The following is a 27,070-nucleotide window of genomic DNA, read 5'->3' on the forward strand; positions in this document are numbered from 1 at the left end:
TATGTGCAAGCTTTTTAGTTTAATTTCTATAAGATGTATCTTTCTAAAACACTCCTAATCATAATAAAAACAGGAATAACATTGGTCTTCCATTAGATATTTTCTGGCATGTGGTCTGAGCTATATATAGCTTTCAAATATTTATGAAGATACTTATTGCAGAGTTGTACACGAGTTCCAAAACGTGAAAATCAGCAGTACATCAATTTTTAATAATAATAGAGCAAAATATTCTTTAATACAGTATTAAACTTATTTTTCCAGTTGTTTGAGAAACAATGCTGATCCCTACTTATTACTACATCCATGCATATGTATTAGTAACTATAGTACTGGTAACAGAAAGCATTGGTGAAAGCATTGCTGATTTTTTTTTCTTTTGACATGAAGAACAAGGTATCGTAAAAGACTAATGATGCTTTTTTGGAGTCCTACAGGCAAGATATTTAAATGCTTCTTACCCTTACAGCACCTGCACACGGTAAGCATGCATGTATATATGGATGAGGTGCTGCGAGATATTGTTTAGTAGCTTAGGGTAGTAATGGTGATAGGAGGACAGTTGGACTAGATGATCTTGTAGGGCCTTTCCAACCTTGTGATTCTATGATTCTATGAATAGGAGTCATAGCATAACTGAGCTGTTACAAGAACTAACAGAAAAGCAGAGATATCTAAGGGTGTAGTTACCTGTCTTTTCTAAATACTGTTGTCCAAAGGAATAGCCATGGGGAAGGATCTCCACCTACCATTTATAATATTTTTAACAGCTGCCGGTGTAAAATGTGGTATTTCTAGAAATAAATCATAAAATAACCATAAATAACCTGGCTGTTAAATGGGAATAGCAGGAGACTATACTCTCTGGGAAGCCCAGTTCTAGTACTGTCACCCCAGAAGTAGTTCTTTCTCATATTCACATGGAAATTCCTTTATTCTACTGTGTGCTTGCTGCCCCTTGTCCTATCGCTGGACACCAGCAAAAAGAGCCTGGCTCCATCCTCTTGACATCTGCTTTTTAGGGATTTATAAGCATTGGTAAGATCCCCTTTCAGTCTTCTTTCTCTAGGCTGTGAATAGTCCCAGCTCTCAGACTTTTCTAACCAGGGAGGTGCTCTAAGCCTCTCATCATCTTTGCAGTCCTCCACTGGACTCTCTCCCAGAAGTTCCCTGTCTTTCTTGAACTGAGGAGCCTGGATCTGGACACAGTACTCCAGATGTGGCTTCACCTGGGCAGAGTAGAGGGAGAGAAGAACCTCTCTCAGCCTGTTGGCCACACTTTTTAATGTATCCCACAATACCACTGACCACCTGGGCCACACAGCACACAATGGCACATGGCCAACCTGTTGTCTACCAGAAAAAGTAAGTCCTTTTCGGTAGAGCTCCTTTCCAGCAGCTTAGCCTCTAACCTGTACTGATGCATATGGTTATTCCTCCTCAGGTGTAGGACTCTACACTTCCTCTGGTTGAACCCCATCAGGTTCCCCTCTGCCCAACTCCAGCCTCTTGAGGTATTATTGAATGGCAGCGCAGCCTTCTGATGTCAGTCATTCCTTCCACTGTCATATAATTAGTAACCATTCTGAGGGTGCACTCTATCCCTTCATCCAGCTCATTAATGAAGATGTTGAACACGACCTGGGGAGCACCACCAGTTACAGGCCTCCAACTAGACTCTGCGCTGCTGATAACAATTCTCTGAGCTCTGCCAGTCTGCTGGTTCTCAGTTTACCTCACTGTCCAATCTTCTATCCCACAGTTCCTAAGCTTAGCTATGGGAATGCTATGTGAAGCAGAGTCAAAAGCCTTGCTGAAGTCAAGGGAGACAATATCCACTGCTCTCCCCTCATCTACCCACTCAGTCATGTCATCGTCGAAGGCTACCAGGTTGGTCAAACTTGATTTCTCCTCAGTGAATCCATGTTGACTACTCCTGATAAAAGACAGAAGACTTCTGATAGAAGAGATAGAATAGATAGATGGCTTCTCCTGCCAGGAGAGATGCTCCAGTCCCTTCATCATCTCGGTGGCTCTATGCTGGACTCTCTCCAGTATGTCCATTCTCTTTTGTTCAGGGGAGCCCAGCACTGGGCACAACACTCCAGATAAGCCTTCAGTGGTGCTGAGTAGAGAGGAGTGATCACTTCCTACAAGCTGATGGCAGCTCTTCCTAATACAGTGAAATGCTGCATTTGTGTAATTCCTGCTGGAAGCAGACATTGTGTGATCTGAACATCAGTGAGCCAAACAAACATCTCACTACTGCATCTTAAAAGCAGAAGCTCGAGTCTCATCCCTGGCTGCCTTGCTTTTTTTTTTTTTCAACCAATTCATTTAACAGGAATCACAATCTTAGGGACTCCTTATTCTATATGGTGTGCTTCCTCTTTCTTTAGCCATTCTGGAAAAGTTCTGTCATCTTTGTCAGGTCTGTGGCCACCCTACCAGCTGGGTTTCTTCAGACATGTTTGCTATCCTATAGGGATCTGTAATTAATAGGAGGTAGCTCAACAGCTGCCACAGCCCCTGATTTCCTTTCTCTTCATGCTTGATGAGGATTATTATGGGCCTTTCTGTTCTTGAAAGTGCCATTCTGTTGCAATCTGAACACAAGTAGAACAGAAGAAGTCAAAAAGCATACAAAAAAACTAAACATGTCATGTTAGCTTCTGACAGCTCATGGAAAAATGTCTGAATAATAACTGAAGGATTACTAAAATATTTAAAAATGAAGATGGAAGAGGAAAAATGAACTACAGGCACATCATGCAAAAAGTATTCTTTGAGGTAACATATCAGCTTATTAAGAATTGTCTGAACACTACAAAGATTTTAAATTTTATGCTTTTTCATTTAAAAAATATCCACATATATACAATATTTAAAAGCCTATGCTAACACTTTTGTGGTGTGTATGCCACAAAGTACTTCCAAAAGTATCATTTACATCTCTCTTTCAGCTTATAAAAATGTTAACATTGCAGCACTTGCAATCCAAATGTAATTTCTATCGCTGTAACGGGGACTCTTCAGTTCTGTATATTATCTTGATGTTCTCCATTCTTTAATACCAGTCCAGAAAGGATCAGATGATTCTTCTCATCTCACGTGTGTTCTTAATGGTGGATTTTTAGAGGGATCTGTAAATACGTAGGACAGGTTAATTCATAGGAGATAGATACATATTTTGGGAATGCATTTTGGATGTAGTTCTACAGCAGTTTAAACAACCTATGTTGTGTTTATCATCTGTTGTTAAACAGATACATATTGCTCTGTAGGCCTTCCGATGCAGAAAGTGTTAAATACAGATGATGATTTAGACAGACTTAATTTCTATTCGCTCCACAAATGCAAAAGTCTGAAGAACACAAACTGCATGTCTACCCACATAATTTTATTTTTTTTGCTACTAAGTCTTTACAGTAATTAAGTGGTTTTCATTATATCTTTGGTCTCTATTACCACTGTAACAAATCTCAGTCCTATCTGTTCTATGCTTACAGTCCAGCTTTTCATAGTACAGCTGGTTTCTGTTCATTATTTTCTCTCACCCTATTTAATGCTCTTGGATAACTGTATGACATTCCCATGTTTACACACTTACCTCTAGGTATCTTGCTGGGATATATTTTCTGAAATGGCTTGAATTCATCAGGTGGGGGGAAATCCTCCACAGAATGGAAAGTAAATTTAGATTCAAAGTCATCTAGGAAGTTTCAGGGAAACAAACACTAGTTACTGTTAGAGATTTAAATAAATAAATAAATAAAAATTGCCACTATTGATTTCAAATGCAGACTGGCTTTCCCTGGAATAGATAGTGGCTTACTCCAAATAAGAAGTCTAGAGCCAGTTTGTGAGCCATACAAATTTTTTAGCTTAATTGCAAACACTGCTAGAAACCGAAGTTAAGCTTCTGGCTGCCTTTGCAGTTTTCTGCACTGATGATGTGGTGGTAACAGATGTATTCCTCCGTGGTTTTCAAGCAATTTAGCAGGAATGAATGGCCAATTCATCAGACCACAAAAGTAGCGTTTAGCAGGCTTTGCTGCATAGGATTAAAGCTACAAAATGTCTGTGAACTGTTTCAAAGAAAAATAATGTAAGCACAGTAGCAAATTCTCAAAATCTCAAATAATTTTGCAGGTAGTTCCTGAGTTTGTCTATTGAATTGTTCAAAACCTTCGTGGAAAAAAAAAACACCTTCATTTTCTCTCGGCAAAAAAAAAAATCTATTAGTCTAGTTGTACTACTATACTGTTATGAGAAAGACATGAATGAGTTTCTAAAGTCTGAGAAGCAAAGGCTTTTGTACTAAAGTCTTCAACTAAAGCTAATTTAGATGATGTTACCAATAATATGCATATTTCCATTTTTGAGTGGTGGGTAGGGGTCATGAACTGTTGCCCAGGCTGAGACTCCAGACTTGCTTGTGAGTTCAGTTGTTGGTGACCTGGCAGGTGGCTGTGGAGGAATGGCAAGCTTCCCAGCACCAGCTCCTGAAAAAGAGGAAGCAGACCAGCATATAAAAGATCATCACGAATTAATGACACTGACAGTAAGCTCTGCACAGAACTGGAGGGAGTTATAAAAAAGAGTGCAATATCTGGGACAAACATATCCAGCTGCTGTAGGTGACTACATACATCTTCTGGACACACTGTGTAAGAGAAAGGGATCCTGAGGCCTCCAAGTTAGCCACTAGATAACCCAAATGGAAACCTCAGAAGTTGAATGATCACAAGAAAAGCATCCCTATAAAATAATGGTTCATCACACAATTCCCAAGCAGCATTAATCATTGTCACAAAGCAGCTGATCTACTGTACTCAGAGCCTTCCCATGGCTGTCAGAGAGAACCAGTAAGCTTTCTCTTGACGTCTGGCTGCTGAGATACAGAGTACAGAACATTCTCTTCAAATGTTCCATATTAAATAGCTGTCTCCATTTCACAAGTCCACACAGATCTAAACTCATTTTTTAATTATCCTCATTATATCATGTCTGAAAAAAGTTCCTCCTATCATCTGCTCAGGGAAACATTAGCCAGTATCTCCACTACCCAAGTACTCAGAGGAGCCTCACGCTCTACTTACCTTTGCTGAAAAGCAGGGGATTGCATCCATATTTACCTTTACACATCTATGGCTGCAGCTATACTGTATTTATTCTATTCTCTCCTGTAAATTTCCCAATATAGCTCCAGTCTGCACAATTACATCAGAAGAGGGATGTTAAAAGCAGTCTGGAATTTGAGTAACTGCAAATCAGACAGATGTTACTGTCAGAAGAGCCTGAGGTCTGGCCTGCTCATTACACACTATGCTAATTACATTCCTCCCACATTATGGACTTCATCCTGCTGCTACGTATACTGTACCTGCACCCCTGTGAGCTCTTCAGCCGTCAGTGCCACTTCCCTGCTGGCCAAAAGAGGTAGAAAACTTTATTTCAAACAAATGCTGCTCTCACCTGGGCCTCGGCCTGGTCTCTTCTTCCTGGTCTCCACCACTGCTGCTGGCTGAGGAAGGGGTGGGGTGGGAGGGAGAGGGAGCGACTGAATATTACTGGGTTTATGCAGATGGGACAGCAAGTGGGGAGACTTGGGGGGCAGTGGTGGGGGCACGTCACCACCACTCCCAGCACTGCTGATGGCTGGGGAGGGTGGGAAGGAGAGCCTGTTGGAGGTTGGAGGAAATGCGGGGAGTGGAGGAGGAGCTGGCGGCGGTGGTGTGGGAGGTGGATAATCCCTCGCTTCTGATGGGGAGGAAGCAGCAGTGGAGAAATCGGTCGTCCTGGCTGGAAATCCACAGGGGGGTAAGGGAGGAGGAGGAGGAGGCAGTTGCGAAGCACCTACTGGTAACTTTGTGGGCTTGTCGGCCTGGGGAGGGAGCGGGGGCAGAGGAACAGAGTTGGGGGATCCCCCCTTGGTAGGCCTTTCTGCCGGAGGGGGAAGAGGCGGAGGAGGAGGGAAGGTGAGGGAAGGTTTGCTGGCAGCCGGAGGTGGCGGAGGAGGCGCAGGCAGGCTGGGCCGTGCGGTGCCAGCCCGGGAGGTGCTGGGAGGCTCCGGTGGGACGGCTGGCCAAGGGCTGTCGGATGGGTTTGAGGGGCTACTGCCTGCCTTTGCAGCGCTGTTCGGTGGGGCTGCAGCCTTGGGAGCTGCTGCCCGGACTCCAGGAAGCTGCCCAGGCCTTCCTCCTGAAAAAAAGAGAGATCACACCTTACATACCGGTATTTTGTTCCATCTCATCAGACAAAACAGCACAAAAAACACTATTCATCTTCCCTCCCCAGTGGTCACTCAGAGTGATTAAATGAATCCACTCAAAATGCCTCATATCCCACAAGTCTCCCCATGGTGCAGAGGACCTGGGAGCTGATGTGTTTTACAAGACACTACAGACTCTGCTTAGTTAAATGCTGACCTACTGAGAGGCCCTGCTCCCCTCTCTGTTCCTCAGCTTCTGCAACACAAAGCACTTGAATGAGAAGGTGTTTTTCTGTGGTGGCAGGTGTCCTACATAGTGACACATCTGCCTGGTGCAGCCAGCTGGATGTGAATGGTCCATAAGTTTGGGGGCATTGAGGGTTGGAGTGAAAGGCCCCAGAGAACACAAGTAGATTGATGCACATCCACCTGCATCCTTAAGTACTTGCTTATGATTAAAAAATTCACACCAATGTTACATAAATCTCAATCCTGTGGATTTTTAAAAGTGGTGCCTCAAAGGCTTTCCAGAAGATGCAGGTTCAAATGTTTTCTTTTCAACGGCAAATGCCCAAAGACACTTGACCTTACATGATTTGCCTAAGTACATGTCCAAATTTTTCTGAAACAAGATGTCCAAAAGGTATCTCATTCTGCATTCTGAGAAGTCTGGTCCTAGTTTAAGAACAACTCAAAGCAGCTACTGCAGCTTTGTGAGAAAGCCCTGTCATAACCTGTGCTGAGTATCTTGAGCTTGTCTTCCAGAAAAAAAAAAACAGAACAGCTGCAGGTAGAGTCAATTGCTGTCTTTCCTTGCAAATGCCTGCTGCTATGTCCTGCCCATGCTGCCCCAACTATGTCCTGCACCAGCTGCCCAACTGCACCAGAGGTCACTGCAGCCATTCTAAAGGGCTGAAAAGAGACAAAAGCAGCAATAGGGCTCCCAGTCATCCCTTGCTCCTGTCCTTGTGAAGCATCAGTAACCTTCTTTTTCAGGTCAGTAAATTACCTTGCTGGATCAGAACTGTCCTTTATAAAACCCAGATGGCATAAGTCTTAAAAATTAAATTCTAAAGTAACATACAAACCTGTAACATCATAGAAATACACAGTAATGGACAACAGGAAGTATGACTTCTTTTTTTTTTGCCATTTATGCTGAAGGTGATAAACAGAGTATTGAAATCTGAGGTTATCTGAGGCACAGTTATGAGTTTACATTAAGCTAATGTAAAATGTAAAATTCTGCAGTCTACTGAATCTATTTCTTATCCATTGTACTATCCATTACAGTTCCCCCCAGCTGCTCTTCTGTGCAAATGAAGTCCTCACCTGGCATGTCTCTCTGGCCTGCTGGTCTGAGAACGGGAAAGCCGCCAGCAAATAAGCCTCCCAGGGGCTGCTGAGAGCCACCCTTATTAATGGCTGGGCTAACTCCATCTCTGTTACTTCCTTTGGGTTCTGTTATAGGAAGAAAAGAAAAAGCATGACAGAAAGCCATTTCATCAATGCTTTCAGGCTGCTAAGACTGAGCAGCAATAAACACAGTCAAGACCAGACTTATTCCTCATTCCATTGGCTCAGTAAGGACAGTTAATACAGTAATGACCATTGTTCTGACGGGTATCTTGAAGCACTGCGCCCTCTGGTGCTTTTTAATCTCACGTCAATGATGGCACCAGCAAAAAGTTGTTTTTAACTACATACAAAGATCTTCAGATCACAGATATGTATGTAATCCTTGTTGGAGATTCTCCAACAGACCTGTCAGGAGTGACTTAGGGTTTGGCTGATCAAGCACATCAAGATCTTCATAACCTTACTTCTGTGTCTTGCCTCTTCCCCACACCATTCCCAAGATACTTTCTTCTAGCACTATCACATTAAGATAGACAAGAAACTATTAATAAATAAAACAACTAAACAACAACAGGGTTCTGCCATTAGCAAGTTGCCTGGGAAAGGGTTCAGGTGAGAACAAACACTAAAACGAAAAGGCTCTGACAACTGCTGTAACTTGTTAACAGTCTTTTCTCCGATTCCAAATGATGATCAGGCATGTGTTTTCAGCTAAAAGAGGTTAAGAAGTAAACATTCCTGTTCCAAAGGAATTAAGTTTATACATCCAGATTTTTAAAATTTATTTATTTTTGCATCTTTTGTTCTTTTTATCTAGTAAAGAACAGCTCTTCTGCTGGAGGCAGTAATTCCTGTTTAAACAATCATTTAAAAAGAAACTCTCATGGGTTTCATCATTCCTGACTTCATTGTTTTTTTTTTCTGGAACGAGGAATGCCTGTTAAGGTGACACCCAGATTCAGCCTTATTATGAAGTATTAATAGCTGTTGATCTCAGGACAAGATGTACCTTTAGAAAATTGAGCCCTCCCCTTTCACATCCTAAAGATGTTGTCCATAGATGAACTCCAAACCCACACAAATCCTGCCCATCTGACCTCCACAAATGGGGCTTCTGCAGAGCCCACCCAAGGCCCTCCTGCAGGTACTTACTTTCAATCTGTGGCGCACTTCTGTCATTGATTTGAGTCACTTTTCTTAAGCGAGTTCCCTGCTGGATATCAGCCAACAGCGCATTTCGTGCTTTCTGCTCATCCTTTTGCAATTTGGGCAGTTCTGAACTCACCTGTTGACGATACGAGCATTAGACAGCAGGTCCTGATAAAAATGTATGCCTAGAAAGGACGCAAATGTGACAGAAAATTTGAAATAAACCATCTCTGGCAGCTGTCATTCCAAAGCCTTTGGATTCAGCCAATCAGAAGAGCATTCGTTTGTACAGAAGGCAGCAATCCTGAAAGTTTAAATATAGCACACATCTAATATCAGTGAGGTTAACACGGTTGAAAGGAAATTAGGGGGTCATGCTTACATGAAACGTGACCCCTCACTTGGCCGCTTGGGGTCTCTGCCCCACAACTGCAGCTCCAACTGCCTTTATCTCTTTTCACTCTATTTACAATGCTTTGTAACTAAGCCTCCTTAGAACAAACACCCTTCTGTTTTAGTTGTATTGCCTTAGGGAAAAAGACTATTATTTGCATATCAAACTTATAATTGAACATGATTGTTAGCCATTAACTGATTTAGATTCTCTGTACTGGAAAATTTAAGCAGTTTAAGTAGACAATATTTACAACAATGCAATTATATTTCATTAAATTTTCTAGCCTAACTGAGGACTGTAAATGTAAAGTCAGACTGAAGTTCAAAGTTTCGAAATAAAAACAAAACACATTTTTATTTTTTATTCTTATTTCATTAAGTTTCCTTTTATAAAAAGAAGCACATTCTGCTTAAATCTTTGGCAGTTTTGCTTTTCTGAAGCAGAGCTATTTCCAAACCTATCATGTGGTTAACAGAGCAGTCTAACAGAGGGAAATCTTCATAGCAGCAACGTGCTGCATCTACTACAAATTCCCACAGGTTTCCACAGGTTATGTCTTCATAACGTGTTCAAGAAAAGTTTAGATGTTGCACTAAGGATCATGGTTTAGTGGGGAAATATTGGTGGTAGGTGGACAGTTGGACTGGATGATCTTAGAGGTCTTTTCCAACCTTAGTGATTCTATGACTCTACAATAAACCCTAATTTTACCATCACAGGCATAATAAAGTACAATACTGTCATGTTTTAAAAAAGCCAACCACACACAACTTGGTTATTGCATTCTGAAGGCAAAACAAAAGCTTAAAAAATGTAACCAGCTGCTAAATTATTAAAATGCTTAACTTGCTAATTCTAAATGAAAAATTGCACTGTTATTATTTGCAGTTACATTAGCTCAAAAATATTTATAAATTGACACATTTGCACAGCCCCACTAGATGGCACTCCAGATTGCTGCTGATGCCAGCTGCATTCCTGACAACTGATGTAAAAACTCTGTATTACACAATCTTGTGACTGATAATGTAACTATATATTCATTTAAAATATTATGGAAAAAAACATACACTTTTACACAGCTTCCCAATCTGAACCAGTGCTACTTCCCCCTGTGCTTTAAAGGCAGGGATTCTCATTTCCCCTTATGACCACCCTGAAACGCTCCACGTACAGCGAAAGCAACATTAGATCTTGGACAAGCCAGGAGCTCTTTCCACTCACATTTCCTTGAAGCTGACAGTACTTACTGTGAAAAATGGAAATACCATAACTGGAGCAAGGATGACTTCCCTTTCCACACAGCTTTTTACCAGTATCTTGAGCTTCACGCCTCTCTACGGCTACATGACAATTAGGTTTGAAAAGGATCTGATCAGGACCTATGTTTAAAATTAGCTCCAGCAGCTGTTTTCATTTCCAGGTTCAAGTGTCCACACACTATGCCAGCTGCCCACTCCATCTTCCCAGCCTGCATTTCTCAGCAGGAAGATTCTTGGAATATAAAAATTCACGATAGCCACACAGCTATTAGATTAAAATGCCCTGCTTGTGGCAACTTATATTTGCAAGCAACCCAAGAGTTGATATCACTGTAAGAGGGAGGAGATAGCAATTTGTTCACAATTTATAACACAAGAAAGGAATGCTATGCTGGAGGCCCAGAAGACAATCCCCTTCTTTCAGGACCTACCCTGTGCCCGGCCCCAGCTGTCTCTGCCTCCTCCAGTAAGAGAACTATGATCAGCCTGGGTGGTTGATGAGCTGCTGAGTAGCTTGATACGGATTCTCTTTTTCCATCACAAAGTAGGGATGCTCTGGGTGTAATGTTGCCTGCCTGCACCCTGGTCAGAGCTCCTGCAGACTCCTTGTTTGTGGCTTGCTCTTTCAAGGGCTGCCACTGTTCTTGTCAAGAAGTATTTCAGCAGGGACCTCACCCACACTGATACTGCCCTGTCCTTGCAAATTCTTATTTTCATCACTAACAAGAACTCTTATTGGAGTTCAACTTCAAGTCTGAGCACATGAAATAGAAATAATTAAGCGGGAAAATAAATCCATTTTGAGTCACTGAGGGAAAACAGCTGCAAAACAAAGGACGTAAGTAAGTCTCAGACTGCTTCTTTTTCCCCTCACTGAAGGGCAGTCTCACTTATTTACAGAAACACCTCACTCTTTCAATGAAAACCAAAAGGGAAGCAGAGAATGCAAAGATAATTTATTTTATCAGATGCTAGAACTGCCTAAGGTAACACAGATTGAAATCAGATTCTATGCTTTATTTACATGAAGCAGCAGAGGACTGGTGGGCTCTCACTGTTTTAATAGCCACTGAGTTATTCTGCTACTAATTCAAGTACAAGCAACGGCATGTTCAATATGTACTTTGAAACAGAATGGAACAAACCACACATGCAAATAGCCTGAACATAACAGAAGTACTCCCTCTTCGTCTCAAACTCCACCAGCTCTGCCTTCAGTGTCCTAACATCAGGCTCTCTGTAAGGCATTGGATCAATACAGGACCCCATCCATGGCAGCACACAAGGCCACGTTGGATGGGGCCCTGGGCAGCCTGATGTGGTGGGTGGTAGCCCTGCCCATGGCAGGGAGTTGGAACTATCTGGGCTTTAAGGTTCCTTCCAACCCAAGCCATGCTATGGTTCTGTGAGTCTATGAAAGTTTGGACTACATAACACGACACCAAAGCATTTGTAAACAGGAAAATGCTATCAAATGGGATGTTCCAGCTTATAAATTAACAACAACGGAAATAAACATTTCAAAATTTACAGGTGGTAACAGACCAGCACAGTAATGAAAAATGAGGATAGGATACAGAGGCTTTGAATCACTGCATGTTGAGGCCATTCAAAAAGAACAAGAATGCAAAACATACTCTCCACCACTGGAGATGCCAGAAGAGAACCAAAGTGGCAGTCAGAAAGCAAACATTTAGATTTCAGGAGCTCAGCCTGGTTGATCAGCCTTGAGGGTGATCTGCCTACAGAACGCACAGAGCCTTGCAGAGAAAGAATGGTGACTGCTAAGGACCTGCTAACCCAGCAGAGACAAGCGTTTGGTGATTTCATGTAAAACACAGGCAACCTATGATTCGAAAGCAGGCAATTATAGAGTGACCATTCCTTGAGGAAAACAACTGTGGACAACAGCAGATTATTTCAGTCTCGGTTTTCAGATTAAGGCTGGCCCCTCTGTGGCAGAGAGCTTTTTGTGAAGCACAAGTCATTGGGCTTTTTTAAAATCTTTTTTTCATCCTAGGAAATTCACTTCATATCTTGCAAGCTGAGTGCAATCACTGACCTACCCTCTGGGCTCCTACGACACTTAAAATATTTAAGAGGTATATGTGCTCAGGTACTGAAATGATGTAAATGAAGAAAGCACCAGGCATTTGGAAAAGTTCACTGTAGTACTAATTACAGGGACATACTAATTACTACCTTTCAGATGTTAAAGAGCAGCTCTGCACTCAGAAAAGGAGAATTCCTCTGGACAGGTAGCTCAGGTCACAGCGGACGCATAAATTGTCCCATAAATGGGTTATACTTTTTCTGATGTTTAAATATATTCCTTACTGAATTTGAAAAGTAATTTGGGATAGTGTAGATCTTCATAAACACGACAGCTGAAGCACAAGTGTATCTCCAGCCTTCTGCAAATCCAGCAACCAGAGAACCATAGACCTTTATTTCAGAATTAACCCATCATCTGATGGGGGAAAAAGGATCCCATGCTCCATCTCTGTAGTGGGTAGGAGCCACGAGTAAGATAAAATAAAGGACAATTCCATCTAAGAACACTGCATTCTCTTTTATTTCAGAGAATTAATATTTTAATATTCATAATATTTAATGAATGGCATCATCACAGTACATTCCCTTTCCTGATCACTTTCTGTAAGAAATACGTTAAGGAGAGCCGTGTAGAAAATGTATTTATTTACCTGAATTGGATTTTAAAGAAAGTCAAAATACATTTAGCCCATGCTTAACAATATCTATTTGGTAAGATATATGGCAACAAAATTAAAGATCAATCAATCATTTGACACACAGTCTTTCATTATGGGCAGAAAGACAGCTCTCACGTTTGCCAACAATTTCATTTATTTCTCTGAATCTGCTGTCAATCTTCCTTACTCTCTCCTGTGTTCCATTTTTCCCTCATCAAAATGGAATTTGATGCAGAGATCAGACACTGGCAGGATGCACGCGCTCTGTGTATTTCAGTAAACAAAGAGCTTGATGATATCCCTTAACAAATCCTTGCCTTCCTATTATCTTCCTATGCTATTCCTCGCAGAACCTGCCCAGACATGGGCTGAGGCAAGAAATCTTCCCCTGGGCAGCATGTAGCATCTCTCTTTTGCCTTGTGAGGAAGTAGAAATGCATTGCAGTGACAAACAGAATGCTTTAGGATAGGGGACGCCTGATCACAAAGACATATGAAGGAGCACAGGGCCAGACCTGGCCTCCTCCAGCATCCAACCAGACATGATTCACAGACCAAACTTGGAAATGTGAAAGAAGAAGTAAGGCTACAGGTGTGGCAATGCACAGCTAACAGCAGCAGCGCGAGCAGCAGATGGCGTCAAAACCAGCTCCAGATGTTCAGGCAATGCAGCCAGGGATGCAAAGTGCCAATCTGGGTGAAGGAACTGTGTGTGAGCACTGCCGAACAACCGCGACATTGAAACCAGAACTCAAGGAACCTATGAAGCCTGGGGAAGAGTCTGAACAATCAGAGATACAGCCCCTTTTCCTCCCAAAAACAAGGAACAAATTTTGTTCCTATATCCCCAATAACTGGAATCCTAGAGCGGATGATACAGCCTGTTCAGGAAGGATGACAACAAAGGTTAAGCTAGCTGTGTACATTGTGTATGCACAATGCTAGGGACAGCCAAGAACATCAAAAGGAACAGAACACATTTTTTGGGGGGGTTGATTCCTCTCAGGAAGGACCATTGGTGTTCTCACTGCCCATATGGCACCACAAGGCTCTACAAGCAGATGAGCACAGTGAGAGGGGATGAGAATCAGGACTCATGGGTTTAAATGAATCCAACTTTTAAATGACTTTTCCATCCTTTTCCAAAACAGAATTGAAAGAAAAAAATATTTGCAGTAAGATGCCAGAATGTTTGAACCAACCACAATATCATAATTTTCATTGAAGGAATCAGGTTGTTTTGGAACAAGATGGAAGATTGAAGATGACCATAAATCTCAGTGTGAGCCATCCCCCTCTTTGGTACAAAATTACGAAACTCATCTATACTTCAGTAGTACAAAATCTGAAACACCAGAAGAACTTGTTTCCCTCAAAATCTAACTCCTGCTGCCAGATCAGGATTACGCCAGGAATTCACAGTGTTAAATTTGTAGCAGCAGCAGTTTGCTCAGCAGGCAGGAACATTCCTATCACAGAGCGTTCTCTGATGGGCAGCTGAGGTCTCCCTCAGGAAAGTGCTGGGAAGCACAAGTGCAACAAAACCCAGGAGCTTATTAAAATAATAAGCCCCGTTTCCAACAAGTCGCAAGCAGAAGTATGGTAGAGAAAAATGCTGTCACCCTTCTTTTCTTGTTTTAACTGTGCATCAGGTGTGGTTTTAATTATGCACTGTCAAATGTAAAATAAAATAAACAAAGCATCCCCCTTTTCCAGCTTGAGGAAGAACCCAACAATCCTCTCCAACAAAATATATAATCTCTTGTATTCTATGTATTCTAAAGTGAAAAACACAGAAGTTTGTGAGATCCAGTACTCGCAAATTTTGGTTTGTCCATTAACAACAGAGCTTCTGATTTCAAGCCTCTCGATTAGGGAAACCTCACCACGGTGCAAGTTCCCCTTGTACTCTCAATGGCAAGGTCAGAGCTACTCCTGTACTCCTGCTCTACAGCATAGCATGAAACCAATTAATTCTTGGCACTCAGTCTACCTGCGTAAACACGGCCATCTCACACACTTGTAGTGATCTGAGCTCCAAGCACACACGATGTGACGGGTCATGATCCAGCCCACATTATTTCTGAGGGAACCCACAGGAGGGACCCGCCAAATCACTTCCTGGCAGCTAATCAAGTCATTGTTTCAGGAGAATGACGAGAGCAGGGTTTTGTGATTCCATCTACACCCAGCTAAGTAATGATTAACTGTGATCTTGACATTTATCATGCAAAGTTCTGCAATCTGAATCTGAAGGGTTGAAAAGGCCATCGAGCAATGTGTGTACTCAGATAGGCTGTGTCTACACCACACTCGATCCTCAAGCAAAGGAAGTATGGTGCAGAAGTTTAGTTAGAGACCTGTTCCAGCACTTCAGCCACAGCCTAATCCCGGCATTAGCAGATCTCAGTAATGAGGTGTTCCATTAGCAAAGCCCTGTGTTCTGCGCTAGCATCCTACCTGCTTGCAAGGTACAACTAGATGCAAATGTGCTGGCAATCACAATGGCAGGGAACAAAAGATAAGAAAAAGCACAGTAGGTGTTACTCTCTCCTACCTCTGTATTCCAGTGTTCATTTCAATGGCCACCAGCAATCAATGCCACTGCGCCCCACAGAAACCCTCCTCGCTTTATGTCAGTGCCACTCCATCAGACAATGACAAATTTTGCATTCTTAAGAGTTAGATTGATCCTGCTATGAATGGAACTGTGGGTTTATTAACAACAGAGTACTTAAAGTTTTCCTGTGTGGGTTGCTAAATTTTGTACCTGAATGCAAAAAGGCAGCAAAATCAATATGACAATTTATACCTGCTGAGCCATTCAACTTTCACATATTTAACTTCTTGACACTCACACTTTGAATACAAATTCTGGCCATTCTTTCACTAAAATAAAATACCGAGGAACATAAACCACCAAAATGGAGGCACTGTAAAATCAAATTATCATTGATGTGTTTTCCCAGCAGCTCACAAAGATCATGAGTCAGATACCAAAAATACCCTGGGTCTGGCTTCAGAAATTCACCTTCTGATGTCAAAATTTTGTCACATTTTTGGGGATTCAAACTCTCAAGCTCTCCTCTGCATTTAAAAAAAAAAAAAAAAAAAAAAAAAAAAAGTGAAAATTCTTATATAAAGAAGTAAACCCTAAGTCCTGGCACTACAGTAAAAACATCACACACTGAACAAGGCTGAAAATACCACAGTGGGAGTTGGTGTCACCACCTGCCCTACCACAACGGGGTCTCCAGAATGACACGGGCTATTCTGAATGGTGATAACAAAATACTCAACAACAGGTGGCAAGCTACACATATTGCAACTTGACCTTCTGTTCTGTTTAAGAATGCTATGCTATCCGTCCGACCCAATTACCTGGATTTGCATTTTAGCACCAATGCAAAATTATGGTCAGCCCAAATTGGAACAATATTGAGAAACTGAGGTTTCTTGCAATGTCACATTCCAGCACAGGTATTGCTATAATTCCAGGTTGCATTTTAATTGAGAGGCTAATTCAAGTGTAGCATGAATTGCGAGATGGAATTTAACATGCAGCTATTGCATATACTGCAGATGTGATTTTTTCAGGGCAATAACACCTTGTGAGAAGAAAGGTAAATCAACCCTTTGCTCTCTGAAGCTTCTAGTGCTGGGGATCAACCAGTTACAGCCACTTACAGTGGCACACTACAGTTTTCATACTTTTAGCCATTAAATACAAGAAAGTGGTTCACAAATCAAACGTAAAAAAAGGACAGCCAAAGCAAGAATAAACTTAAATACTTCCCACTGCATTCATACAGCATGTCTGACACACAGCATTATGAAATATATTGCAGAACAGAGCTCACTGCAAAAGCAGTGACCAAAGAAATTTCAAGGAAAGCAATGAGGAAAATTAGCACACACAAGCATATGCAGTGCTCCTGTCCCTGGCCAGATGAAACACGTACTACACACTACAAAAATGTAGTATTTCTGCTTTCTCCACGTCTTCCCCACCTTTCACAGTTCCCACAGATCGGTTCTGTATTCGTTGCCTACAGGTGCAGAAAGCTACAGCAGCACCACTTTGTGACACCATAGCTATGTAATCTCACATTTTCCACTCTCCAAAAATAAAGTTAAACGAACCGCATGCAGACAGAAGTGTAATTGCCCCTCACTTCTTTATGAAAGCAGACTGGAGTGAGATGCAGTACATTATTAAAACATCATAAATCAGCTTATTTTGGAATTTTGGAATGAAGATGGAATGAATGGTTGGAATAAATTACCCTCAACAATTTCAGCCACACTTTGTCCAGCCTTTCGCACAGCCCCTGTGATGGCCAGCCAGCAAGTAGATCAGCAGGCATGAGCTCCCTCTCCGCAGCAATAAACATGACGATTTGCTATCCCATGACCTAGGGACTTCATGACAAAGTAGCAAGTATCTTCTTACTCAAGGCTCGCAGAAAATTTTAATAAACACATTCCTAAATAGTTCATAATCGGCACCATGCATGATTCTGCTAACCATTCAGCATCATGTTCGCACATCTCGGGTTCCAAATGAAAACTTAAGAAGTGGCCTTTACTTCTACAACCAATGATGAGCAAGTATGCACACCTACCTATGCATACACATACATACGCGTGTACGTTCTTCTTCTCATGGTATTCAGTAGGACCAAATCAGAGTACCACCAATCGTCATTACCTTCAGCCAAGCTGTTTTACATACACTGTTTTTCTCTTTTCAAAGAGCAGTAGAACCAAATGTCACAGGAGTAAAACCGTCTCCCACACACTTTCAGATAAGCACTGTCATTCTCTGAATTCCTTGGGAAGGTTGGGGTAAACAGCTCAACAAGGTTTGCACTCCAACAATTGCACGAAGCTGATGTTTTCCTTAACATTGCAAACTCTATCTCTGTGTAAATTATGCATTTGTCACAGTGTTATACCATGAGGAATTGTTCTTCTGAGTTTTTTTTATTACAAGCATAGAGTATGGCCAAAATAACAAACCTGGTGAACACTGACATACGTTCATCCATAGCAGAAATTCTTTTTGTTTTAACTAAATGAGAAAGCAGTAATCATTCAGACTAATTTACATACCAATTTCATATTCAGCATTATGTCAAATTTCACATTTTTCCCACTGAAGTGTAGTCTCCCAATAAGTGTATTTCTTTCCTCTCCTTTACTCCTATTTTTTAGTAGGCCAATAAGGAAAATAAGCTCCTGGTGCTGATTTACTGGCTTCAATCACGTGATCTATTGCAAATGTTGGGGTTCATTTCTACGCTAAGGCTTTGTTAGGAACACGAGAATAGAAGTATTTTCTTAAGCTCCACAAATACATGAGTCATTAAACAAACACCTCCTGTGAATAAGGCTCAACTCAGCAAGCCTGCAACATATACACACTTCCTTCAATATTAACATTTTAATGTGTGATGACTGAACATAACATTGGGAATTCTTATGTACAAAGGCAACACAGCACTGCACATAAAAAGTGAGCAAGATTTATCAAAGCAAAATTCTCTCTTGATCATCTCTTCGGAGCTTTACCTGAGAAATTTCTTGATCTGTCTCAGTAGTGGTCTCTACTTTTGGAAATATGACAACCTAAACTAACCATCATGCCTCATACAACTACAAGGCAAAAGGGGTGAAAAGGAATAGAAAAGGATAAAAGATCTGAATAGTGCAAACCAATGCCAGCAAATGTATTGGGGCACAGTTTTATTCTGCCTACTCATCTCTCTCCTCTGACCCCATGAAGGCATGCATTTGAAGACATGCCTAATTAATCTAATTATATTTACATTTTGACTCAGCCACCTGCATCTGCTATTACAGATTCATAGCATTCCCTCCCAAAAATTCCACTTGGTTTTCTTTGAAGTATGCTCTAGCAGTCTTTTTCAGCTGTTGGGCACAGGTGGCTCCAAGCATGTCTTAAATATCATCTCCAAATCACTTTAGTATGGCCTTGCAACTATGCAAGAAGTGAGAATTCAGTACAAATACTTCAGGGTATCTGCAAGTTCAAAGATTCGAAAAGAGTAGTATAGAACCAAACTTCCTTTTGACTGAAGTTAACAGTACAAAAATGTCAAAGTGCTTAGGCTTTCAGTGAGGTAAGGACTGCAACATCATTTAGGATCAAGGCTCACTATATTCACTAAGAAGACATGCAGAAAAAAATATTAATGACTATTTCTCTAAAAATCTTTTATTACTGAAAGCCAAGAGAAAGCACAGCTACTACCCATACAATTAGTAAAGCAACACCAATCCGTGGTACCCACATAACCCACGTAATGGTATCATGCAAAATGACAGGATTCTACAACCCCAATCAACACACACTCATCTCCCTTTTAGCATAAAACAAGTCCGTGAAACCAGCAGATTGCCTAAACATCAACACAGCAATTAAACTCTAACTTTTATTTGCCAATATGTTAAGTATTACTGTGGTTTAATTATATCAATATGAAAGAACAAAAATCACAGTGCTGTGTATTTTGAAACATTTCTGGGTGTTGACCAAGTAAAACTTGCTTGCTTTGAAGGTTTGCTTAAAGCTACATGACTATGAGAATTCTTATGCCTCCATCCTCCAACTGTAGATTTAGCAGCTGTAACAACAGCTGTGCACATTAGCAGCTGTAAAAGGCAGATGCCAAGTTCTAAAAACCAGCTTAACAGTAAATGACAATAGAGCCTGTAGCAAGTTCTCATGGATTCCTCAATTAGAAGATTTTACTGTGCAACTTAACATCAGCTGGAGATCTGATTATTGTACTGTGCTTCAGCTGAACTTGGACTACAGGTCTTCCCAACGTTGGCCCTCTCTGATTCCATTACGACAGGAAAAAATCCTTTTGCTGTTACAGAAAAGCAATACTCACTCACACTGGTATACTAATTCTCTATATTGGCACATGTGCTCAGTACTTTCTTTGGAAGGAAGGCTTTAATATCAAAGAATCACAGAACCCTTAGAGTTGGAGGAAACCTTTAAAAGTCATCTAGTCCAACTGCAATGAACAGGGAAATGAATTAGAAATACGTTTGGTTTCCATCGCATCAACAAGATGAAACTGAGTGTAAATTCTGTACATCTTACCAACAGAAGATAATTTTAGTTAACGAATGATCTAAATAAAATATGGAAATATTGTATAATTTTGTCATAATTCTTATATCAAAACTATCGTAGCAGAGGCTTTGGCCATCAGCAAAGGAGGATGGAAAAAAACAGAACTTGCTGGTATTGGCTCTTAGGGGTCCTCTTAGCTTTCCCAAGTCAGTTACAATCTGTTTTAGGAATCTAAAAAGTTCTCTTACTGAGCTAAATTTATTAGGATAAGAACACTTGCAGCTTTGTTGACTTTGGCTGCTGATGTGGGCATTAAGTTGCTTACAAAATGCAGCCCACCTATTTCAGTATCTAACTGTAGGTGTACCAACTCAGTGAGCTGCTAATTGAAAACACTGCTGATGGTGCCTAAAATTAAAGCAGAATGACGAAAGGAATCAAACACTGCTGATTTAATGCACTGTCTCTGTCTTCCTCCTCTTCGTCTCAACAGTTCATGGAGAGTTCTACAAAATGGCTCAGCCTGCAAAGTAGTTAAGAGAAACATGCAAGAAAATCTCCACCTGGATGAAGACAACATAAAAACATTATTTAAAAAAAATAAAAAAATAAAAATCAACAGATCTTTGTGGGAACAAAATAGCAGACACTGAAGAACACGAGACAGGAATAAAGCTCTTGACCCTGCCACATCCCAATAGACTGTTTATTTCTCAAAAGAAACAAACAAAAAAACCTCCTCAGATACATTTGAGGCATGAAAAAGTACTGTTTTGCTATAGGAACTAACTTACATGACAAATAATTACAACAGTGACAGAAAAATACATGGAAACATAAGGAGAGATTTCATGTCTTGAACATAACCATGCCAACTTTTACTTCTTCAAAAACAGCCTATGAATTTCAGTGCAGAAACAGGTTATGAACAAAAGATTACGGTATAAAAGGAATGGCTTAACCTTGTTTGTTAATTGTGAAGCTCTCAAAATGTAATACCATGAAACTCCAAACACAGCATCCTCCCCTTACTGCAAATGTGCTGGCAAGGTACATGTTCTACTTCATGGCACACAAAGTAATGATCTGTTACAAGCAGTAATTGTTCCTGCACGTGTATAAAAGCATATTGTGCTGTATCCCCAGGAAGATGGCATGTGCTAGAAAGAGAAACAGCAGCAGCTGAGCATTGAGAGTCTTAACAGAAGCTATATGAAAGCAGATGAAGAAATTAAGACTTACCACCTGCAAGTTATAACACAAAAATCATTTCTCTGAAGGGAGAAGAATTCACTAATGTCAAATTCTCACCACATGTACTTTAATGTAGGGGTCTCCAATCTTTTAACTTTTTGTGATCATACATTCCTATTAATGAAAAAATTTTCAGCATGCACAACCAGTATACATATATTTACTAATTTATAAATGACACACACATACTACTGAAGTCCAAACATTTTCTCTCTTCCCCTCAGTGGACAGTTTTACCTCACTCTGAAGACCACAGCTGTAGTGAACAGAAGAGCAAAAGCAAGCAAAACGACACTTGCTCCAGGTACTTGCTATGAACGTGCACACCAAATTCTGGGAGCTCTGAGCTGGTTACCATACATAAGATTTTGCTAATGGAGATAAAAAGTCAGCCTTACCGGAGGTGGTGGTGGTGGAGGGGGCCCTCCAGAAGGTGGTGGAGGTGGTGGAGGAGGAGGTGGCGGAGGTGGCACAGGCATCCGTCAGGTTTCTAGCTTCACACAATTATGAAAAATATAGCCAAAGTCTGTGTCCTTGACGGGAAGGAAGGGAGGAGAAAGAAAACTGGAAAAAAAAAAAAAAAAAAGAAAGAAGAGGAACGAATGTGTTTATGCACTGCAAGCTGAAGATCAGCCAAATTTCTAGCTCTCAGCAGACTGAAGACTTCTGCTCTGCACCGCTTCCAAAACTACAGTAAGAACAGCCTCATTACAGTTATCTGATGACAACAAGCACATAAAGACCAAGCTCACATATTTGGACAAGTGCCATGAATACCAAATGCATAGATGCCAAGCTGTCCAGCTTTAATTATTATGCTTTCCCTTAATCCAGCCCACAGCTCCAAAATGCAACTCTGCAGAGAACTAATCGCAGTCAACCAAATGTAGACACTCCTACTGGGACAAAAACTCTGATGTCTTTAAATCAGAGGTTTGATGCTCAAAAGATCAAGCAAGGAGCTTTGGAGCAAGTCCAGTGACTCACAATGTAAAAAAAAAAAAAAAGAAAAAAAAAAGAGACATACATGATTGAATTAAAAAAGAAATAGTTCTACAGATTAGAGTTTCATTAAATATAGATCTATTACTAAATGGCAGCATATAAGGATCAGACATTTCAAGCACTAAAGTCAAATGTATGTTGTTCTGTGTCACTTTAAAATGTTAACTTTACACAATTCCTTATTAATATACTGACTAAAAGGACAAATGTGTTCCAACAGAATGCTGAAGACACTAATTTACAAATAGGAAATGGGATTATCAACACCCAAAGCTTGTGCAAATGTACCTAAAGCAATATTGGTAGATATATCATTAACAATTTGCAGAGTTTAGGTTAATGACAGATTTTGGTTGACTGCATTTCACAAAGCTCCCATAATTGGACTGTATTCTAGGCAAATTTAATTGAATTGGGTTGTTTGAGAAAAGATGCAATTTTACACTGTTTTAACATTATTTAGTTAGAGTTTAGATCGTTACAGAATCTTTAAACTGGACATACCAAAATATGCTTGAATAGCTATTCAAGTTATAATATAGCAAAGACATCACCCAAGACTAGAATTCAGAGTTATTAGAAGTAAGCACTATTAGCCATAATTTTAAAAATGACATCACCTAGTCCAACCACTAACCCACCCCTCCATGACCACTGACCATTTCCCTCAGTGTTCTTGAACACCTCCAGGGACCTCCCTGGGCAGCCTGTTCCAATGCATAACTGCTTTTTCTGAGACGAATCGAATATCCAAACTGAATTTCCCCTGGCAAAGCCATTACCTCTTGTTCTGTTTCTAGTTACCTGGGAGAAGAGGCTGACTGTTGCTATAACCTTCTTTCAGGCAGTTGTAGAGAGTGATGAGCTCATCTCTGAGCCTCCTCTTCTCCAGACTGAACAATCCCAGCTCCCTCAGCCATTCCCCATAAGACTTGTGCTCCAGATCCTTCAGCAACAGAAGGGCAACAACTTTGTTGCGCTTCTCTGGACACTCTGCAGGGCCTCAATATCCTTTTTGCAGTAAGAGGCCCAGAACTGAACATGGTACTCAAAGTGCAGTCTCAGCAGTGCTGGGCACAAAGGGACAATCACTTCCCTGGTCCTGCTGTGACATTATTCCTAATACAAGCCAGGATGCCACCTCTGCACACTGCTGGCTCATGCTCAGCCAACTGTCGACTAGCATCCCCACATCCTTTTCCACTATGCAACTTTCCAGGATTGTTACAACTAAAATGCAGGACCCAACACTGGGTCTTGTTGAAGCTCATACAGGTGGTCTTCGCACATCGAACCAGCCTATCCAGATCCCTCTGCAGAGCTTTCCTCCCCTCACATGGTGTCATCCTCAAACTTGCTGAGGGTACACTTAATCCCCTCACCCAAATCATCTATAAAGATATTAAACAGGACTGGCCACAGTACTGAACCCTGAGGAACACCCCAGCTGACTGGCCATGAGCGTTTTAACTCAATTCACCACCACATATTCTGCAACATCCTTCCAACACCAGAGAGCTTCCTGACCCAGCTGTGCTCTTTTTCTCTTGAATCTCTTATTCACTTTGGATGGATAAAAGAATACATACTTAGAACTGGTTGTCTCTGTTCCCTGCAGCTCATGTATTTAAAGGCCTGTACCTCCCATTTCAGTCATTTCTTCTTTTTCCAAATGCCCTGCTTTTTAAAAATTTTACTTGTGGGTGATAATTTCCCAACCCCCGATCATTCTTGTTGCTCTCCTCTGAATTTCTCCCCACTGTACTTCCTGAGTTGAAGGAACTCAAGATTAGGAGAGGCAACAAAATTAAAATGTACGTGCAGCCTTGTTCACTTTCCTAGGAAGTGTTACGTGAACAACATCCATACAGTATGTGACTATTTTCCTTCTACATCTTGCAAAATCCCTCACGGGAGATCAATCACAAATTAAAAATGCAGAGACTTTGCAGCATTTGCTTTCACCCATGAGAGAATACTACGCAAAGGACTAACATATCAAAGCACTCTGGATCTGTAAGAATTGGTTGTAATCTTTTTAATAATAGCTCAGTGAGGCTTTCCAAGAAAGACAGCATCACCAGCATCTCCACTGTTCCATCCTCATCATTGGCCTGTGCAAAATGCTGTTATCAGAAGATATCTCTTTTCCTCAATTAAGTCATTCAAAAACATGGACATAAGGAGAATGAGTCTTCCCTCTTAATAATATGTTACAGGTTACTATCTTCCTACCCTGCAATACAGGCCTTTTGTCTTTATTAAGGATTCAGATTGGGAAATATGCCCTTAGTCAAATGAGAAAAAGCCCACAGCCCACGCTTCTGCAGCAGGCCATGTGTAAAGCAGCAGGAGGCAACGTACGCTGGGGGCGAGCAGCAGTGGGAGAGAGGAAATGGGAATCAGATCTTGGTATTTAGAAGTCGCCCTCTGAAATATGATCAGATAACTTTGCTGGCTGCTTGTCTCACCAGCACCAGAATATGATTCTGTATGGCCACCCACAACTCAAAATTCAGGATTGTTACCATTCACCTCACCATGTATCTCATACACCCAGCCTAAATCCTCTTGTCCAGCAACACGGGAGTGGAATGCATTTTGAGGGGCTATAATGCATGATCCCTGAATGAAGTATTGGAGATGCCCTATAGCTTTCCCTCCATGCTGTTTGAAATCCTTGCAAATAAGCTATCCCTTCTTTCAGAAAGCAGTGAATGGCATTAAATCCAACTGGTGACTGTTCATGAGTGGTATTTCCAAGGGGTCAGTAGTGGCGCTTGTCTTGTTTAATATCTTTATTATTTGGATGAGGGAATCATGTACCGTCAGTACATTACCATCAGTAAGTTTGCAGGTGACATTAAGCTGGGGGGAAGTGCTGATCTGCCTGGAGGTAGGAAGGCCCGACAGACAGACTTGGACAAGATAGATCAATGGGCTGAGAGCAACGGGATGAAGTTCAACAAGACCAAGTGTCGAGTCCTGCAGTTTAGCCACAACACCAGGCAATGCTACAGGCTAATGGTAGAGTGGCTGGAAATCTGCATGGAGGAAAAGGATCTGGGGATGATGGTCAACGCTTGGCTGAACATGAACCCACAGTGTGCCAAGATGGCCAAGAAGGCCAATGACATCCTAGCTTATATGAGAAATACTGCAGGACCAGGGAGATTATTGCTTCCCTGTACTCAGCACTGGTGAGGCCACACTTCAAGTACTGTGTTCAGTTTTGGTCTCCTGAATACTAGAAAGACATTGAGGCCCTAGAGCACATCCAGAGAAGAGTAACAAAGCTGGTGAAGGGTCTGGAATATAAGTCTTACGGAGAGTGGTTAATGGAAATGGGTTCAGTCTGGAGAAGAAATGGCTCAGGGGAGACCTTATCACTCTCTACAACTACCTGAAAGGAGATTGTGGCAAGGTGGGGGTCAGCCTCTTTTCCCAGGTAACAGCAAGAGGACAAGAAGAAATGGCTTCAAGCTGTGCCAGGGGAGATTCAAGTTGGACATTAGGAAGAATTTCCTCTCAGAAAGAGTGATGAATTGTTTGAACAGGATGCCCAGAGAAGTAGCGGAGTCAGTGTCCCTGGAGGTGTTTAAGGAAAGGGTAGATGTAGTATCAAGAGACCTAATCTAGTGAGCAGTATTGGTGATCAGTGACCTTACAGGTCTTTTCCAACTTTAATGATTCTATGATTCAGAATTTGCTTACATTTGTAAAACCTTCCTCTCCCTATGAAAAAAAGCTTCTTAAAAATATCAAAGGCGAACAGATTAAGGTAAACATTCTCGATGAACCAATCTTCATCCTTATTTCCACATTGCTACCCAATCTGCAAGAGTCAGGAAAACTTATTTTAAATGTAGATGTATTTATACTTGGAAGGGTGGAGTCTGATTTATCCCTGAGGGACATGAATAGAAAGAAAAAAGTCATTTGAGTTTAAAAAGTTGGCAATAAGTAGAGGCAAGAAATCATGAGTGATTAACCTCAGTCGTTCAGGCCAAAAGTAGTGTAAATCCTCCCTTCACTTCCATGTCATCATCCAGAATCAGGCCCAACAATCTCAGAATTTATTGCAAAAAAGGAAAACCTCCAAGTCTGCCTTTTCTAGTCCACCTCCCTACCAAAGCAAGGTTGTACAATTTTATAGTGCTTTCTGAAGTCTAATTTTAGATGTTCCAAATAATGTAGCTTGTATTATTTCCCTTGGGAAGTTCATTCACAGTCAAATAAATTTCAGTTGAGACTGCCTGACACTCAGCCTAATTTCTGCTTTCCTTAATTTGATCCTGTTTGCACTCCACTGCAGATGGCCCTACCCTGTAACGCGCAAGTTTCTTCTACCCCTCAATATCAGTTCTGTGAAACTTCATAGTTTAGAAGCACATTTGCAGGTACTCGTTACACTTTTCAGCTGTTTTGCTCCTTACAAGTCATCTCATCAGCCACTGAGCATTATTATTGTTCTCTGATCTATAAATACTTGCTCTTTTTTTTGTCCTCCTGGTAATGCTAACACTAAAGTTGGTAATTTCAGGTGTCACAGACTGTTCTTCTATTCACTATACATGGTTGAATAACTGCTGGGTTTAAGAA

At 41.2% G+C, this 27,070-nt stretch overlaps 1 protein-coding gene and 2 long non-coding RNA genes across 3 annotated transcripts in view; all 3 read right to left on the minus strand.

Annotated features, from left to right (window-relative positions):
- WIPF3 (WAS/WASL interacting protein family member 3) lies at positions 1-21,900 on the minus strand (the record flags this gene model as incomplete). Its single annotated transcript, XM_042816852.1, has 7 exons — positions 1-3,143; positions 3,611-3,712; positions 4,359-4,505; positions 5,479-6,204; positions 7,547-7,675; positions 8,726-8,858; positions 21,862-21,900. Coding segments are annotated over 7 exons (1,317 nt in total), but the record flags the coding sequence as incomplete, so codon positions are not given.
- LOC122159318 lies at positions 16,187-21,855 on the minus strand. Its single transcript, XR_006168445.1, has 2 exons — positions 21,521-21,855; positions 16,187-20,732 (listed from the first exon to the last, which is right to left on the minus strand). It is a non-coding gene; the product is annotated as an uncharacterized LOC122159318 (long non-coding RNA).
- Positions 21,901-27,070, minus strand: part of LOC122159317 — a 15,270-nt gene continuing 10,100 nt past the window's right edge. The window contains exon 3 of the long non-coding RNA XR_006168444.1: positions 21,901-22,027. This is a non-coding gene — a long non-coding RNA (uncharacterized LOC122159317). The remainder of the gene's footprint in view (positions 22,028-27,070) is intronic.

Source organism: Centrocercus urophasianus, unplaced genomic scaffold (genome assembly GCF_019232065.1).
Source record: "Centrocercus urophasianus isolate 14NV4802_14NV808 unplaced genomic scaffold, USGS_Curo_1.0 seq_16, whole genome shotgun sequence".
Lineage (NCBI taxonomy): Eukaryota > Metazoa > Chordata > Aves > Galliformes > Phasianidae > Centrocercus > Centrocercus urophasianus.